At 41.7% G+C, this 17127-nt stretch overlaps 2 protein-coding genes across 2 annotated transcripts; both read right to left on the bottom strand.

Annotated features, from left to right (window-relative positions):
- Positions 1-33: 33 nt before the first annotated feature.
- LOC133805811 (uncharacterized) lies at positions 34-11387 on the bottom strand. The gene is made up of 3 exons (XM_062243962.1): positions 11317-11387; positions 11010-11236; positions 34-49 (listed from the first exon to the last, which is right to left on the bottom strand). Exons 1-3 carry the CDS (start codon positions 11380-11382, stop codon positions 34-36), a joined length of 309 nt encoding a protein of 102 aa, XP_062099946.1. The 5' UTR covers positions 11383-11387.
- Positions 11388-15447: 4060 nt separating this feature from the next.
- Positions 15448-15849, bottom strand: LOC133805812 (uncharacterized). The gene has a single exon (XM_062243963.1). The coding sequence runs from the start codon at positions 15847-15849 to the stop codon at positions 15448-15450; it is 402 nt and encodes a 133-aa protein (XP_062099947.1).
- Between the last annotated feature and the right edge of the window lie 1278 nt (positions 15850-17127).

Raw genomic sequence — 17127 nt, forward strand, 5'->3', positions numbered from 1 at the left:
GAAGGTGCTATGAATGTAGTCAAAAGGTTAGATTCATTTCAACTTTGTACTGCAATGCATTTGGAATTTTTAGTACATCATTTAATTAAAATCTCATTTAATTTTTAGTGCATTTGGAATCCACAATGCTTTATATAATCCGAGAAGGAAGGTCGAGGGCATCACTTGGTTTCCAGTTGAAGTATGATTTCAGGGCATCACTTGGTTTCCAGTTGAAGTAAGATTTCAAATGAGAAACTAATTTCATTTGATTTATTTTTTATAATTCATTGATTAATATAATAAATTGTATAATATAAATATTTGCAGGGTCCTCGACAACCTAATGATACCGTTTGCAGTTTTTACGTCATGCGACTAATAAGAGATTTAACTTTGGAGAAAGACCCAAAATAATATCTTTTGAAGCATTTAAGTACTTGACATATCTTTATACACTTTCAATTATCAAGACACTACTAATGTATAGTTTGAAATTGACTTTTACTTTGTAGTGTCATGGAAAAATCATATTTACAATGGATGAGGTCAACACTATGCGTGAGGAATGGATGGAATACTTCACTAAGTATATGTTGGCATGACTATTGTATTTAGTTAGAGTAGATTGTGCATGCTAGACAAGACTTTCAGTTAGAGTTTATTAATTAGCTAGACTATTGTTTATAGCTAGGCTAATAATACTAACTTGCAATATATATTCACAACATAGATCTATACACTTTTTATGAGTTTTTGAGTAATATTTAGATAGCATGTTATCATAAATATATATATAAATATTTTATAGTATGTTTATCTGCTGTAAATTGTCTAGGTCTGTTGTAAATACAAGATATAATCAATGAAATATAGCAGGGGGAAAAAGAAAAAAAACTACAATTATTATTCCCCCTGCAATGCCTTATCTCGGCGGGCCAAACGAAGCCGCTGAAAAAAACACTCACACCAATTCTCGATGGGCCGGACCTGTCGAGATAGTCTCATCAGCCATCAAATTGCTCCTTATCTCGGTGGGCTAAAACTGCCGACATTTAACATAGAAACAATCTTGGCACTCAGATTCTCGACAGGCCCTGCCCATCGTGATTGCTCAATCTCGGCAGGCCTGGCCCATCGAGAAAGACCAATTTTTTTGTAGTGATCACTAAAAATCTAATAACCTAAACAAATAAAAAAATTCCAATGAGCCACTAATTAACCTAAACAAAAATTTGGTATATATTAGACCTATAAACTCTAACAAATAAGTCACTAAAAACTCAATAATCAACAAAAACATATAACTTTTCATGTATCTCTAATTTTTAAAATGATTTAATAAATTTATTTAAACATTATTATATATAATCAAAATAGCTAGAATTTTAATAAATTTTTTTAAATATATATTTACAAATATACCTGATTTTCAAAATAAATAATTAAAATTAAAAAAATCATAAACATATATACTTAATCAAATCTATACAGTGTGATATGTAAAATTAAATTTTTTTCTACATTGTCAACAAAGTAATGATTATCTTAAAAACCCACTAAAAATCTACTATTAAAGAAAATTTTCACTAAATATCATTTTAACAATGATTTATATATATTATTTTGAAACCTTACCTCAAATTTGTGCTTGAAATTGAAATTTTGAGTCAAAATCTCAAGTTCTTACCTTATGTTCTTACTCCAAGAAAATCCTACAAATCTATTGAAAAAACTCATAATCATAAAAAATTAACACAAAATCACATATACATATCATCTTAATGCTAAACCGGTAGTTTTTTTTCAAAAATATTTAACTCAAAACCTTGAAAATGGAGAGAAACCCGTACCTTGGAAGCCCTAGAAATCGCCAGAAAAAACCCCAATTCGCCTCTGTGTAAATCGCGTGTGAGGAAGAGAAGAGAAAGAGGAGAAATAGCCGGAGACGTTGGATGTCTTCCTTGGACACATGCTTAGCCCCTAGTTTTTCAACGTCTTCCTACACTTTTAATGTCTTATAATTTTAGTAATTAATAAAAAAATTCAATGTCTCCCAACATAAGACATTTAAAATCCCTCCTAATTTTTAATGTCTTACATCAATGGTGTAAGACATTGTAGGGAGTCATTGAATATCAAAATTGTTGTAGTGTTATGTGTGTGCCATGCAAAATGTCAAAACTATTAAGCTCAAGCAAAACAAAATGCGTAGGGTAAATCCAAAGCCGAAAGACATGTGCTGTCAACTAATGAAAAATAATTCACATTCAATTCAATGAGAGAAATTTGGAATGTTAAGCAACAAAAAAATATTCCAATTAAAATCAAAGTATGAAAAAAAATATAAAAATAACCATAAACACAGTTATCATATTTTTTTCAAAACATATTTCTCTCAACTATTATTGGATTCAATTTCATACTATAAGATTCAAATTACTTTCATAAAGACACCAAGTCTCAAGAAATTTTAAATTTTGGTTCACAATTCTCATCAAAATAGAATTGTAATTCAACTTGTCTCCAAACTTATTCATGAGAGTAATTTCAATTCAAAACAAACTCAAAGTGTTCAAAGAATACAAATATACAAAGAATTTGAACTACGTTCGACTTGATTCTTCGGATATATAGGCAACCTAACTGCTAAGGTTAGGTGCAGTCACAAACTCCCCAAATTTCTCAATGAGGTTATTCACCTCAAACTTTCCAAACGAGGTCATTCACATCAACAAAAATTCTAAAAGAAGTCATTCACCTCAAAACCCCACCTTAAATGGTGAAAATCTCCAAGCAACTTAATTCTCAAAGATACAAAAATCCATGAATTACGTTTGACTTGATTCCTTAAAGGATACGTAGGTAACTTAGTCATTAAAACTAAGTACAGTCACAAATTCTAAAAATTCTCAAATATCGAACACAACTCTCATAATTTCATAAAAGATCATTCACCTCAGAATTTTTTCTAACTTTCAAATAATTCCATGATATGGTCATCTACCAGTATTTCATAAATTTCGAAAATTACCATGGATTCCTAAATGGTAATTCACCGTGTTATCAGGTAAATTAGCATTTATGACGTGGCAAGTAAATTCTTGATACGTGGCTAACACCTGGAAGCATCTGCTAGAGTATCGACCAGGAGACACACCAGAAGCATGACAAGCCTATCTATACCGCGACCAGTCTGGTCGGTGGTTCCACTAGCAGAACGACATTTATGGGAAGATCTTTGTAAATCCCGAAATTATCTCATGCAATCTTCCGAGTATCCCACTATTCAGGGGATAATATCTGCAACAAATAATCTGTAACCCTCCTTGAGCCTATAAATAGCAAGAAATAGCTCAAAGTGAGGGGGACCTTTCTTTTGAACGGGAGAAAAAAGGAGAGAAAGATAGAATTTCTGCCAAAACACTTGTATTGCTTTAAATGAAGTGCTGAAACTCATTGAACCCGAGTTCTCTAATCACACTTCTGATTTCATATCAATATAATTCTAAGTGGACGTAGGTCATTACCAGATCCTGGGGCCGAACTACTATAAATTGCTGTGTTTTCTTCACTTTCATCATTATATTATTTTCTTTATATTTGTTCATATCATCCATATTTTGACTCCGTGTCAGTTGGCCAAATCGTGGGTCAACATTCTGGTGCTTTCATTGAGAGGACAATTCATTGCTGTTAAGAAAACCGATGGCGAAAGCAGGAAGGAAAACTGGCCAAACTGCCGCCACTGCACCATCGAATCCACCACCTCCTCCTCCACCCGCAAGCATGGCGGAAGATGAGCCGCAACTGGATTTTGAAGAGGAGGAAATGGACGACGCGACGTTGAAGAGCACCCTGGGTGCGTTGCAAGAAGAATTGGCTAGTCTGAGAGCCAATCAAGAGACTGCCGCAGAAGCTATGGCAAGGCAGCAGCAGGAACTTGATCGTCAGCGGGCGGAGTTGAGCGAGAGACAAGCAGAGGTAGATCGCCGCCAGACCGAGGCCATGGCAGCCCTTGAAGCGGCCTTGCTGTTGGCCAGAAATCAGGCCGCGCCTGCCTCGCAGCCTAACCAACCTGAGAATGGGCCACCTCAGAAGAGTCCCAATCCTAGCCCACCAGTCCATCCTTCAAGTCCGCAAAGGCCCGAGCAGCCTCAAATGCCCCAGGACGACGTCCCACTGGACCGCGAGGCAAATCCGCCATCCCAAGCTGCTCGAGGGAATCCCCCGCAGCAAAGGCAGAATAGGGCCGAGCGACAGCCTCGTAGTCCTAGACGCCGCGAGAATGATGGGCCACCCCAAGCGAACAGAGGTCACTACCCTCCTGGTAACAGGAGGGACTCGGAGTTAGGCTCTGCGGTCCGTGGACCCCCATGGCATGATAATGCAAGGGGACATCGCGACCAGCGCAGGCCACCCTCTAACGCTCGAGGTGCTTCTGCCAGAGACGGGAATAGAGGGAACAACCAATCTTACCACAGCCAATCAAAGTTCAAAGATGGCCACGGCTACAACGAGGCTGACTCAGGCAAGGGCAATGCTGATGAAAGGAACGGAAATAGAGGTAAAGGCAGGGGCCAAATACCTCAAGATGACCAACCAAATAGACAAGATGCTGGGGGGCAACCCAGGCAAAATAATGTCTTCAACCGGCTCGGAGGTAGCGAGCAACGGAGAAGAGAAGAAGATCTAAGAGACATACTCAATGATCGTCGGGAGAAGCATGGTGAGAACATTCCCCCAGCAGCAGAGACCGTAGCTATTCCCACTGCGTTGCAAGCCTAGATAGACGCGCTAAATCAGGCTGTGCAACAGCTGGTCGGAGGAAGGACCTCTTACATCGACCACGATAGGAGAAAGGGCACTCCATTTATCCAAAGAATAGCCAACGCTGAGACTCCCAGCAAGTTCAAAATGCCTACTCTCCCGAACTTTGACGGATACGGGGATCCCGTCTCGCATGTGAATAAGTTTGAAATCCAGATGGACATTCAGAAAGTGTCCGAAGACGCTCGGTGCAGGATCTTTCCTGCAACACTTTCTGAAGCCGCGCAGGAATGGTTCTTTAAGTTCCCACCGGCAAGCATAGTTTCCTGGGAAATGTTCGTAAGGGAGTTCTACGGACAGTTCTACGCAGGTCGTGTCCACCCGACCGAAGCAAACCAACTGGTCGAGATCCGCCAGCAGGATGGGGAATCACTAAAGGATTACATCCAGCGTTTTATGCGAGCGGCAGCCGGAGCAAAGACAGTCGGAGACGAAGGAAAAATGATGGCTATAACCGCGGGAGTAAGGCGCCGTTCGCCCCTTTGGAAAAGTCTTCGTAAGGACGGAGTTAAAACAACCCAAGAGTTCTTGGATCGAGCCGATCGTTACATAAAGCTCGAGGAAGCCATTGCTGACGATGGGAAACCCTCGAACAAGGGTAAAAAGGCCACCGAACCTTCCAAAGCCGCCAATGGGTCCAAACCTAATGGAAACGACAAAGGCCATAAAAACGGCAACGGTAATGGCAAAAATGGCGGGAAACGGCCATATAACGAGCCCTCCACCTCCGACAATAAACGTGCCAAGGGTAATCGTTATGAACCTAGGTTCACTAACTACACTGCCCTCATCGAGTCTCGAGGAGAGGTTTACCAGGCCACGAGCTCTAGTGTGCCTTACAAGAAACCTGGGCCCATTCGAAAGGACATTTTGAAAAGAGACACCACCAAGTTCTGTCGTTACCATAACGACTACGGACATGACACTAATGAATGCAACCAGTTAAAAGACGAAATCGAGTTCCTTATAAGACAAGGACACTTGAGAAGGTACGTACGAGCCTCGGGAACTTCCCAACGAGAAGCTCCAGGTGGCAACGAGCAGACGTCTACACGACAGCGCTCGCCACCATTACAGCCTGCCCCCGTAGCCGGAACGCTCTTAACCATCTGTGGAGGCCCGCACCTCGCGGGAAATAGCGGAAAGGCAAGAGAACGATATGCTCGAACTCTACGCCATGACCAGGACATCGAGATTATGATTGTGGAGGACCGCGCGCCAAAAAAGGCACGCTCAAGGGGGTACGGTATAACCTTCTCTGAGGACGATGCCCAGCACGTCCGGTTCCCACATTCCGATCCGCTGGTCGTGGATGTCCAGATGGCCAATATGATGGTAAAAAGAGTACTGGTCGATACAGGAAGTTCAGTGAACATCCTGTATAAATCAACACTGGAACGCATGAAATTGTCTGTAAAGGACTTGGAGCCCTGCAATCAAACCATATACGGCTTCTCTGGAGAAGGACTCGCACCAGCCGGGATGATCAAACTCCCAGTAACAACGGGTACAGCGCCTGCCTCGAGGACACTACTCACCTCTTTTGTAGTGGTCGATTGTCCTTCAGCATATAATGCCGTTATTGGAAGACCCATACTGGTTGAGCTGAGGGCCATCACCTCCATGTCGCATCTAGCCATGAAGTTCCCAACAGACGCAGGAGTAGGATGCGTTTTAGGAAACCAAAGGGAGGCCAGAGAATGTTACAATGCCTCAATTACAAAGGCAAAAAGTGGAACGTTGAAGAGCGCCAACCCAGAACGATTGCAGATGACAGAAGACGGTCAAACCCAATCAGGTGGTAAAGTCACCAAATAGGGTGTTGCCCAAAGTGAGGATATAGATTTGGATCCTCGCTTTGGAGATTTTGAAGAAAATATAGGACCCATCGAGGACCTGGAAGAGGTCCAACTCGATGAAAAAGATCCAACCAGAGTCGTGAGGGTTGGGAAGAATTTAGAACCTACCACAAAACAGGCACTGGTAAGATTCTTGCAAGAGAACCAAGAAGTTTTCGCCTGGTCGCATAAAGACATGGTTGGAATAGACCCTGCAGTAATCAGCCATGTCCTGAACATAAACAAAGCCTTTCCACCGGTGCAACAGAAAAGAAGGCTGCTCGATAAAGATAGATCAAAGGCCTTAAAAGAAGAAGTCGAAAGACTTAAAGAAAATGGGTTCATCAGGGTAGCGTTTTATCCGTCGTGGGTCTCAAATCCGGTGCTGGTCCCCAAGCCAAGCGGCAAGTGGCGGACCTGTGTGGATTTTACAGACCTCAATAAGGCCTGCCCAAAAGACTGCTTCCCACTCCCGAGGATCGACCAGCTAGTCGATGCAACTGCAGGACATGAGATCCTCTCGTTCATGGATGCATATTCGGGTTACAACCAAATCAGCATGCACCCCCCTGACGAGGATCACACCAGCTTTCGGACCGATACGGGCTTATATTGTTACAGAGTAATGCCCTTCGGACTGAAAAACGCAGGTGCGACTTACCAACGACTGGTAAACCACATGTTCAAAGAGCTAATTGGGATAAGCATGGAGGTATATGTGTATGACATGCTCGTAAAGTCCAAAAGGGCAGAAGGACATGTGAGGGATTTGCAGAAATGCTTTGACGTGCTGAAAAGGTATCAGATGAAATTAAACCCCCTCAAATGTTCCTTTGGAGTCGGATCGGGGAAGTTTTTGGGGTTCATAGTAAATTCAAGAGGAATCGAGGCCAACCCCGACAAGATAAAAGCCCTGATCGACATGAAGTCGCCGAAGAAAATCAAGGATGTACAAAGCCTGACCGGAAGGATCGCTGCCCTGAGTAGATTCATCTCAAAATCAACTGACAAGTGCGTTCCATTCTTCAATCTACTCAGGGGAAATAAGAAGTTTGAATGGACGGAGGATTGCGAGCAAGCATTCCAGACCTTAAAGAATCATATGTCGCAACCTCCCATCCTATCAAAACCGATCGAAGGAGAGACTTTGTATATTTATCTGGCGATTACCGAAGTTGCTGCTAGTGCAGTACTAATACGGGAGGAAGAAGGTGTACAAAAAGCTGTTTATTACGTCAGCAAAAGGCTCATCGGTGCGGAATTAAAATATCCTCCGATCGAAAGATTAGCATATTGCCTAATTCTAACCTCCAGAAAGTTGCGTCCCTACTTCCAAGCTCATCCTATCACGGTTCTGACTGACCAGCCCCTTCGGCAAGTACTCCAAAAACCGGAGGTGGCCGGTCGACTGTTAAAATGGGCGGTCGAATTAGGACAGTTCGACGTAACTTATTCACCACGAGCAGCAATAAAAGGGCAAGTCTTGGCCGATTTTATTGCGGAGTTCACCGAACTCCCCAACAACGAGTTGTGCGAACAGCCTGAAGCGTCCATGCCTCAAGACAAGACTCCTTCATGGAAGCTATTCACGGATGGATCATCTAATGAATCTCACGCTGGAGCGGGAGTGATATTGATAACGCCCGAAGGGCATCGATTTCACTGCGCAATCAGGTTTGACTTCGCAGCGTCAAACAATGAAGCGGAATACGAGGCACTCCTCGCTGGGCTGAGAATGGCTAGGGATATGAATATAAAAGCACTCGATGTTTACAGCGACTCTCAGCTGATCATGAATCAAGTCCTGGGAGAATATCAAGTGCGAGGATTAAAGATGATGGCTTACCTCAACAAAACGAAAGATTTGCTAGCACAGTTTACAAAGTACACCCTCCAGCAGATTCCGCGAGACCAGAATTCGAATGCAGACGCCTTGGCCAAACTCGCAAGTGCTAAAGATGCTGACGCCTTGAATATAGTCCCAGTAGAGAGATTAAGTGAACCAAGCATTGATGCGGCCGAAGCCAGCATGGAAATTCGTATGGAAGATACATGGATGGCGCCTTACCTGGAGTACCTGAGAAATGGGACATTGCCAGCAGATAGAAACAAAGCCAGAACTCTGCAAAGGCAAGCTGCTAGGTACATACTGCTCGACGGTGTTATGTACCGAAGAGGATATTCAATGCCACTGCTCAGGTGCATTACATCAGAAAAAGCCAAAGAACTCATGAAAGAGGGGCATGAAGGCTTCTGCGGAGATCACGCTGGGGGGCAGAGTTTGGCGAAAAAAGTTCTCCGACAGGGCTATTTCTGGCCAACAATGAATGAGGATTCAATGGAGTACGTACGAAGATGTGATAAATGTCAAAGGTTCTCCAAAATCCCACGAGCAGCTCCAAACGAATTAAAGCAGATGCAGAGCCCATGGCCTTTCGCAATATGGGGAATAGACTTAATTGGATCACTACCAACAGGAAAATGAGGAGTAAAGTACGCAGTTGTGGCAGTCGATTACTTCACAAAATGGGTCGAAGCTGAACCACTCGCAACCATAACGACCAAGAAAGTTCTCGACTTTGTCATCAAGAACATTGTGTGCCGCTATGGTTTGCCCAGAAAGATGGTATCAGACAACGGGACCCAATTTGACAGCGACTTGTTCACTGATTTCTGCGAAAGGCATGGGATAATTAAGAGCTTTTCTTCAGTTGCACACCCCCAAGCGAATGGGCAAGTCGAAGCTGTAAACAAAACCCTCAAGGACACCCTGAAGAAAAGACTTGAAGAAGCTAAAGGAGCATGGCCAGAACAACTACCTGAAGTCCTCTGGTCGTATAGAAAATCTCATCGAACAGCCACAGGACGTACCCCATTTTCCTTAGCTTATGGGTATGAGGCCATGTTACCCGTCGAGATAAATCCCCCCTCACATCGGCGTTTAACGTACGATCAAGACCAAAACAGCCAGCTAATGCTGGAGTCCTTAGACTCAATTGACGAGATAAGAGAAAAATCTCAACTCCGAGTTGCTGCTTATCAGCAAAAAGTCGCCCGGTACTTTAACTCCAAAGTTAAAGAAAGAAGATTCAACGTCGGAGACTTGGTGTTACGACGAGTTTTCTTGAATACCCGCGACCCCACAGCTGGAATGCTCGGACCTAACTGGGAAGGGCCTTACCAAATTGAAGAAGTCCTTCACCCAGGCACCTATAAACTCGCGCGCTTAAACGGAGATCTCGTTCCACGCTATTGGAATGGAGAACACCTGCGCAAGTATTATCAATGAACAGCCCTTCTTAAAGGACTGGCTTGTTTAAATTTTCTTTTACAAGTTTTGCAAAGAGGGTTAGCCACGTTGTGTGGCTAACTGCTCGTATATGTAAGATTCTATTTCAGAATCGCTCGTAAAGACATGATTAGTCCATTTTTAATACGAAATTATAAGGGACTGTGCTTAGCCAGTCGTTCTTTCCAGCCTTTGTGAATTTACATTTGCAAGTATTTGTTCATTACGTGTGTTGTTTTGCTGTATTACAAGTATCATTTTTCCGCACGAACAAGAATGTTCGGACAGGCCATGGTCAAGGCAAGTGACCAAGGACCTAAAGCTCCTCGATCACTTGGGGGGCATATAAGGCACATCGATAGCAAAGCATACTCTCAAGGTATGTAAACACATGAACAAAATGAGTGAAAGCATGCTTCAAGTACTTAGAGTATTTTTTCAAAATATATGTTTTGTTAAATCATGTCCAAGTACTATGCTAAGTTCGGTCATACAGACAAACGTTATAATAAGTAAAAATATTATAGCACTAAGAGTTAAGCTTTTACACCGCAAGCATTGCTGCTTGGATGTAACTGTTCGAACAAAAAGATTTACTGCCCGTGCAGGAAAGTTTAAAAAAGAAACTATTGTCTTTACATCACGACCCGTGGGTCGCATGTTCAAAAAAGAAAGATAGTTAAATAAATTAAGAAGCATGGGGGGCAGGAGGGTCCTGGGCAACAACCTGATCAGTCACTTCCTCGATGGTTTCTTCTTCCAAGCCAACGACGCTTGGGGTTGCAGGAGTCGCAGCTCTTGCCTCCTCATCAGCCAGTTGAGCAGCGCACCGGGCCAACTCCGCAGCTCTGACTTCCTCCGAAAGGTAACTAAAGTCAGCACCCTGATTGTGTTTCCAGAAGTTATAGAAACATCGGAGTGTCGTCCTTTTGTACTTTTCCAGATTCTTGGAGTTATCAAGCTCCAGCCGCTGCACCTTCCCCTCAAGAGTGGCGATAGTCTCGTCCTTAGACTTGACTACCCCCTCCAGATGCTTGATTTCGCGAAGATGAGTTTTGTTGTACGACCGGTACTCTTCCCTCAGCTTAACCGCTGCGTCTTTTACAGCTTCAACCGCGGACAGTTTGGTTACCGCTGCATCCCTCTCTCGGACCACCGTCTCCAACTCCTTAGCATGTTTGGCCTCAGCAGCCGAAAGTTCCTCGGCCGCCTTCACCTGATGTTTCTCAAGAACTTTAGCCTCAATCTGCTCATAATAGGCCTGGGCTCGGGTACGAGCAGTAATGGCAGAAAGTAAGGCCTGTAAACAAAAGAAAAAGAAGTCAAGACTTATCCCGAAGTCTGAAAAAACAAAGACTCGAGGAATAAAGAGATACTTACGCTGGAGATCTCGTTCAGAGCCCTGTTCAGGATCTGGTCGACTGGTAGCTCTTCAGCTTGGATCATGGCGGTCCCAATACGCACACCTTTGCCTATGCGTTCAATTCGGTTCTTGGCGGATCGGATGGCACGGCTCACGAGCCTGGCCCCATGGGCCTCTTCGCGAGAAAGCTGCTCCCTAGCAGGCGCAGGTGAAGGGTTGGATCGAGCAGGAGTATTTTGCTATTCAGAAGGAGCTGGAGGAGGAGTGGGAGTTCGCCCAGTTGGCGCAGGACTTCGCCCAGTTGGTGTACCCTGAGTAAGGTCCTCTGGTCGATTCTTCTTAGCTGAAGGACCTTGACTGGTTTCACCAGTCCGCTTCTTTGACCTCCGTTGAAGTTGAGGGATTTCCTCTTCCTCTTCGGCCTGGTACATGTCAAAAATATTGGGAGTCGACATTTCTGCATGAAAATAAGTACAAGAGGTTAGTGAGGGAAGAGAAAGGTGAAGGTAAGTAATGCAACAGAAAGAAGATAATAAAGTGAATACCCGAGCTACAACTACTGGTCGCTATACTATTGACTCTATTAATCATATACTCATTTTCTGGCACGAAGAAGTTTGGCCCTAGATTGGGCGCATATGTAAAGTTACCATCCCCGTCAAACATATGACAAGGGATTGGCAAATCATTTAAAAGCGAAATAACGTTACCATTGTAATCAGAAGACACCTCCAAGTCAACGACAGTATCTGTGGCCTTTTCTTTCCCCTTGCCTTGGGGAGCAGAAGGCCTTTCTGCAGAAGGACTGCCTGTGGGTTCCCTGATCGTAACTCCTGTGGGCCTCCTCCTAGGGGAGGGCACAGGAGGATGCTGCTCGGGAACCCCCTCGGCAGTAGGTTCGTCCGCTACGGACCCTCTATTTTCATGGCGAGGAGCCAGAAGGCCAGAAGACCTCAAGTTCTTTTCTAGTGTCAGAGTTTTGACACATTTGGCTGCAGCAGACATCTTGGCCAAGGTGTTAGACCTCAACACCATGTCTGGTGTCGGGGTCGGACGTAACCAAGGGCCTGAAAAGCAGATCAAGTTTGAGAGATGATGAAAGGAAATACTCCGTGATAAAATATCAACCAAGACAAAGATAAATTTATACCTCCTCTCGTGAAGGCCAAGTTGCTACTAGCTATATCCGGAGTAAAGAAATACTCCTTGTTGTAATGCCCCACGTTCGATATATGGGTGGTGCCACTCAAAAACGTCCGGCCGGTTTCCTGGTGACAGAAGTGAAAAAAGCCCGTTCCATTGTGTTGAGGATTGGACTTGAGGTCAAAGAGGTAGTTAACCTCATGAGGTGAAGGTTCTGGCCATTTGTTAAGTTTGTACAGGACATAGAGTGCAGCCAACATCCTATATCCGTTAGGAGTTATTTGAAAGGGAGAGACGCCGAAATAATTGGCCACCCCCACAAAGAAAGGATGAAGAGGGAGATAAGCCCCCGCTTCAATATGATACCGGGACCAGGCGCTGTTCGCTCCTCCTGGACGGTTAGCCCTCTGGTCCGCAGTAGGGCGTGTAATGGTTACCCCCGTTAGGGGGTATTTTCTGAAGCAGTTGGCGACCATCCGAGGGGTCATCGAACTGGCTGGGGGAGTATACCACTCGACATCAGGCGGATTCTGATGGCGAGGACGAGCCCTAGTTTGGATATTAGGGTCAGGAACAAGATTCTCTCGACCACTGGTCGAGGGAGCCCCCGCTTGCGAATCAGGTTGGGCAGGAGAAGAAGGGTTACTTTCAGACTCGGGCCTTTTCTTGCCAGAATATTTTGAACGAGCCATTGGAGGAGAAGGGTGCGGCCTGGAAAAAGTTCATGAGAAAGGTATCTGGTAGACGCGGTCAGCTGGTTGATCTTCTCCCTCGAGCAGTTGGGCGAGGAGGTCGTCGTTGATGGGTCTCTCACCTCCCCACAAATCTGGCATTAAAATCTGCAAACAGAAGAATGGGGAGGCGAGGTCAGAGGAGTCTAGAAGGCTTTCAGAATAACACTGGTCGAATATAAAAGCTAAAGCCTTTATATAACAGCATTCTAACAAGAAACTAAATCTTTCTGTGTGAACAGTTTAAGAAGCGGATCAAAGGGTGAAAGTGGAAAGTTTTCTTGAAATAGCTTTTCCAACTCCTCTTACGGCGGGAAAAAATTATTTTCAACTGGCTTAAGAATTGAAGTGCAACTTCGATTTTACGTCCTAAAAAGCACTGATCCTGGGTCTTAAACTTACTCATAAGCCTACTCTGTCTACAAAAATATCCTATCTGCAAGTGTTCACAAACTAAATACCGAGAGACTCAAACAGTACATCATTTAAAAGCATGCACCACGAGAAATTAGAAGCATGAAGTTTCAAAAAACTTACCAAGGAAAATGATCGTGGAGATGGAAGTAAGAGCTTCGGGAGTCAAGGAGCCCACCGTCTGAGTCTAAAAAGCACAGGAGAACGTTCGCCGGAGAAGGTAAGGCTCTGGTTTTTAGGGTTTTCGACAGAGTAATGGCGTGCGTGAAAAGGAAAGAAATGGCTCTGGTGATCTTATATAAGTTTGTCTCTGATATTCAAAAGGCGTGATCATTGAGTTTCCCTTTTCGAAGTATGGGGAAACATGATAGCCGTCAAAAGTGTTTTTGGGGAACTGAAAAGCCATGATTAGACAGGAGTAGTTTGCTTTTTTTCAAAAATGCACGAAGGGTCCTGACACGTCAGAAGGGGTTACCGAAAGGTCATACGTTCAAAGTTTATTCACTGTTCGTAATAAATAAACTTTGGGGGGCAAATGTTATCAGGTAAATTAGCATTTATGACGTGGCAAGTAAATTCTTGATACGTGGCTAACACCTGGAAGCATCTGCTAGAGTATCGACCAAGAGACACACCAGAAGCATGACAAGCCTATCTATACCGCGACCAGTCTGGTAGGTGGTTCCACTAGCAGAACGACATTTGTGGGAAGATCTTTGTAAATCCCGAAATTATCTCATGCAATCTTCCGAGTATCCCACTATTCAGGGGATAATATCTGCAACAAATAATCTGTAACCCTCCTTGAGCCTATAAATAGCAAGAAATAGCTCAAAGTGAGGGGGACCTTTCTTTTGAACGGGAGAAAAAAGGAGAGAAAGATAGAATTTCTGCCAAAACACTTGTATTGCTTTAAATGAAGTGCTGAAACTCATTGAACCCGAGTTCTCTGATCACACTTCTGATTTCATATCAATATAATTCTAAGTGGACGTAGGTCATTACCAGATCCTGGGGCCGAACCACTATAAATTGCTGTGTTTTCTTCACTTTCGTCATTATATTATTTTCTTTATATTTGTTCATATCATCCATATTTTGACTCCGTGTCAGTTGGCCAAATCGTGGGTCAACACACCGGAATTCTTCTACTCACTTTCTAAAATATCACATTAAGATTCTACTCACTTTCTAAAATATCACATTCAGAACTACATGTGGTTTGATCCCTCAACCAGGGTATGTAGGCAGCTCAGTCAACCAAGTTTGCTGAGTTCAGCCACAATTCCAAATTCACCCAAAAAAAAATTCAAAATTAGAGAAGTAATTAATTTCATCGTACGTAATTGGAATGAAAATGTGTTCCTTTAAACAAAATGATTGTAATTAAGAGATTATTCTTATAAACTTAAATGGGTCGAACTCAAATTAATAATCTATTATGCTATAAAATTGGCATAAGTGAAATTTTGCTTGACATTAATTTTAATATTTAAATTTTCAAATTTTTGGCTTACAATACTTTAGTAAATTGAATTTACATTATTGTGACAGATAATAGATATTTGTTAGTTTTACTACAAAAGTGTTATAAAAAATACAGTATAACATTTTTAAAAAAATGTAATACTCGATTTAACAAAAAAAAAATAATCATGACACTCAAATAGTGTATTAATAATCTTTCTATCGCATGGACAGACTTAACAGTTAATGAAGTATATTATACTGTATCACGACTCTTTTTCGGAGTTATCGAAAATATTTTTGCGTGACTACAATAGAAGTATCAATATAAATTTCATATGGGAAGTTGTATGATATAAATATACATGGACATACATATCAAATATAATATGCCTAATACTTTTTAAGATGAAATCTTGGGACGCAGCTAACGCTTCGAAAAAGCTTATTGGAATCATAGTCTTTAGTCTGAGAGGTTCTTTTGGCAAAATCCCTCATATCACAGGTGAAGGAGAGCTTTGGATTGAGCCTGGTAGTAGTATTGTACTTGTGGCAAAACTCCCATTGAAAGCTCACAGCTTCGTCAATGGCAGTTTTAGGAGATCTCGTCATCATTTCCTTGACTGCTTCGGAGCAAAGGCCGCAGACCCATTTTCCGTTGTAAGAGACCTCAACTTGGGTGATGTATGCTTCGGTGCACTCCTCTTTCAGACCACAGCAGCTGCATTCTGCTTCCTTCACTACTTCATTATCAATAGTCTCCACCTTTACTTGATCATCTTTGTTATTACTCATCTCTGTGTGTATGTGTATATATATATATTATTTAGAAAGAAATTATGTGAGAATAATCATTCACGTTTGATAACATGGTTTGATATATCATGCACCTTCTCAAATCCCATCTCAAAAATACAAAAAAAAAAAACAAAACAAAAAAACACATAGAGCACTGAAAAAGAAAAATATGCAAGAAAATCTTCAGTTCGACATGAAATTTAGAAATGGAAAGTGTAGGTACACAAATTCTCATAAAATAATAGAACGAGAAATACAGATCTAGATATAATAGTAAGATAATGTTTTAAGTCTTACCTCTGTTTATGTCACAAAGGAAATAACTTTCAAGAGAGAGTAGTGGATTTTGGCATCAAATTTATGTTTCGATGAATCTATTGATCATAGCAGCTTTGCTTGAAGGTGTAGACTATATATATATATACTAGTTTCTCTTGCTAGTGGGGAATGAATCATTCAATTAGAGATAATGAATCAACTGTGTAAAGCTTTGATTATTCGGTATGATGTTGTAGAAGCTATTGCTCTCAATTTGTCATGGTTGCATGTTAAGATAAAGATCACTTTATAGCAAATAATATATACATATATTTATATATAAATTGGGAGATCGATAACGACGGGTTTCCATGCCAATTAATATGCAAATTGACCACTTGATATATAGTAGAGCTCATGGCTGCAATGGCTCCAGAAAAAGATTGAGGATAATGGTAAAGGTTTATGTATAATTAATGTCGCTAAAGAAAATGTATATATATATATATATCATATAAATGCCTTATATAGTTGATCTTTTTTTTAAAAAAAGGCCATGTGATACATTAAAGATTTAATTGCTACTATAGCTTGCAATTAATACTAACATGGGGAACAACTCTATCAAATCAATTTCGATATACATGAGTAGTACTTTGGCATGTTACGTATTTTTATTAGAAACAGTGCAGTAAAATTATAAAAAAATCTTAAATTGGCAAAATTGGTGTTGGATATGCAAATTCAGTTACGTACCCCGGAAACTAAAGTTCCAAAAAGTTCTCAGGTAGATTATATTATATTACACATATATATATATAAATATAGATATATGAGTATCAATGTAATAGTGATTGTTTTTAGTCAATCAATTACAATTATATAATTATAGAATACCTTTTATAAATTTTTAGAAAAATTGAAATAATTTAGAACGGCGAAATTAAGCAATCGTGCAACAATCAAAATTTTACATTGTATTCATGTACAAAAAATACATATAGGTAGTATTATTAA

Source organism: Humulus lupulus, chromosome X (assembly GCF_963169125.1).
Source record: "Humulus lupulus chromosome X, drHumLupu1.1, whole genome shotgun sequence".
NCBI lineage: Eukaryota > Viridiplantae > Streptophyta > Magnoliopsida > Rosales > Cannabaceae > Humulus > Humulus lupulus.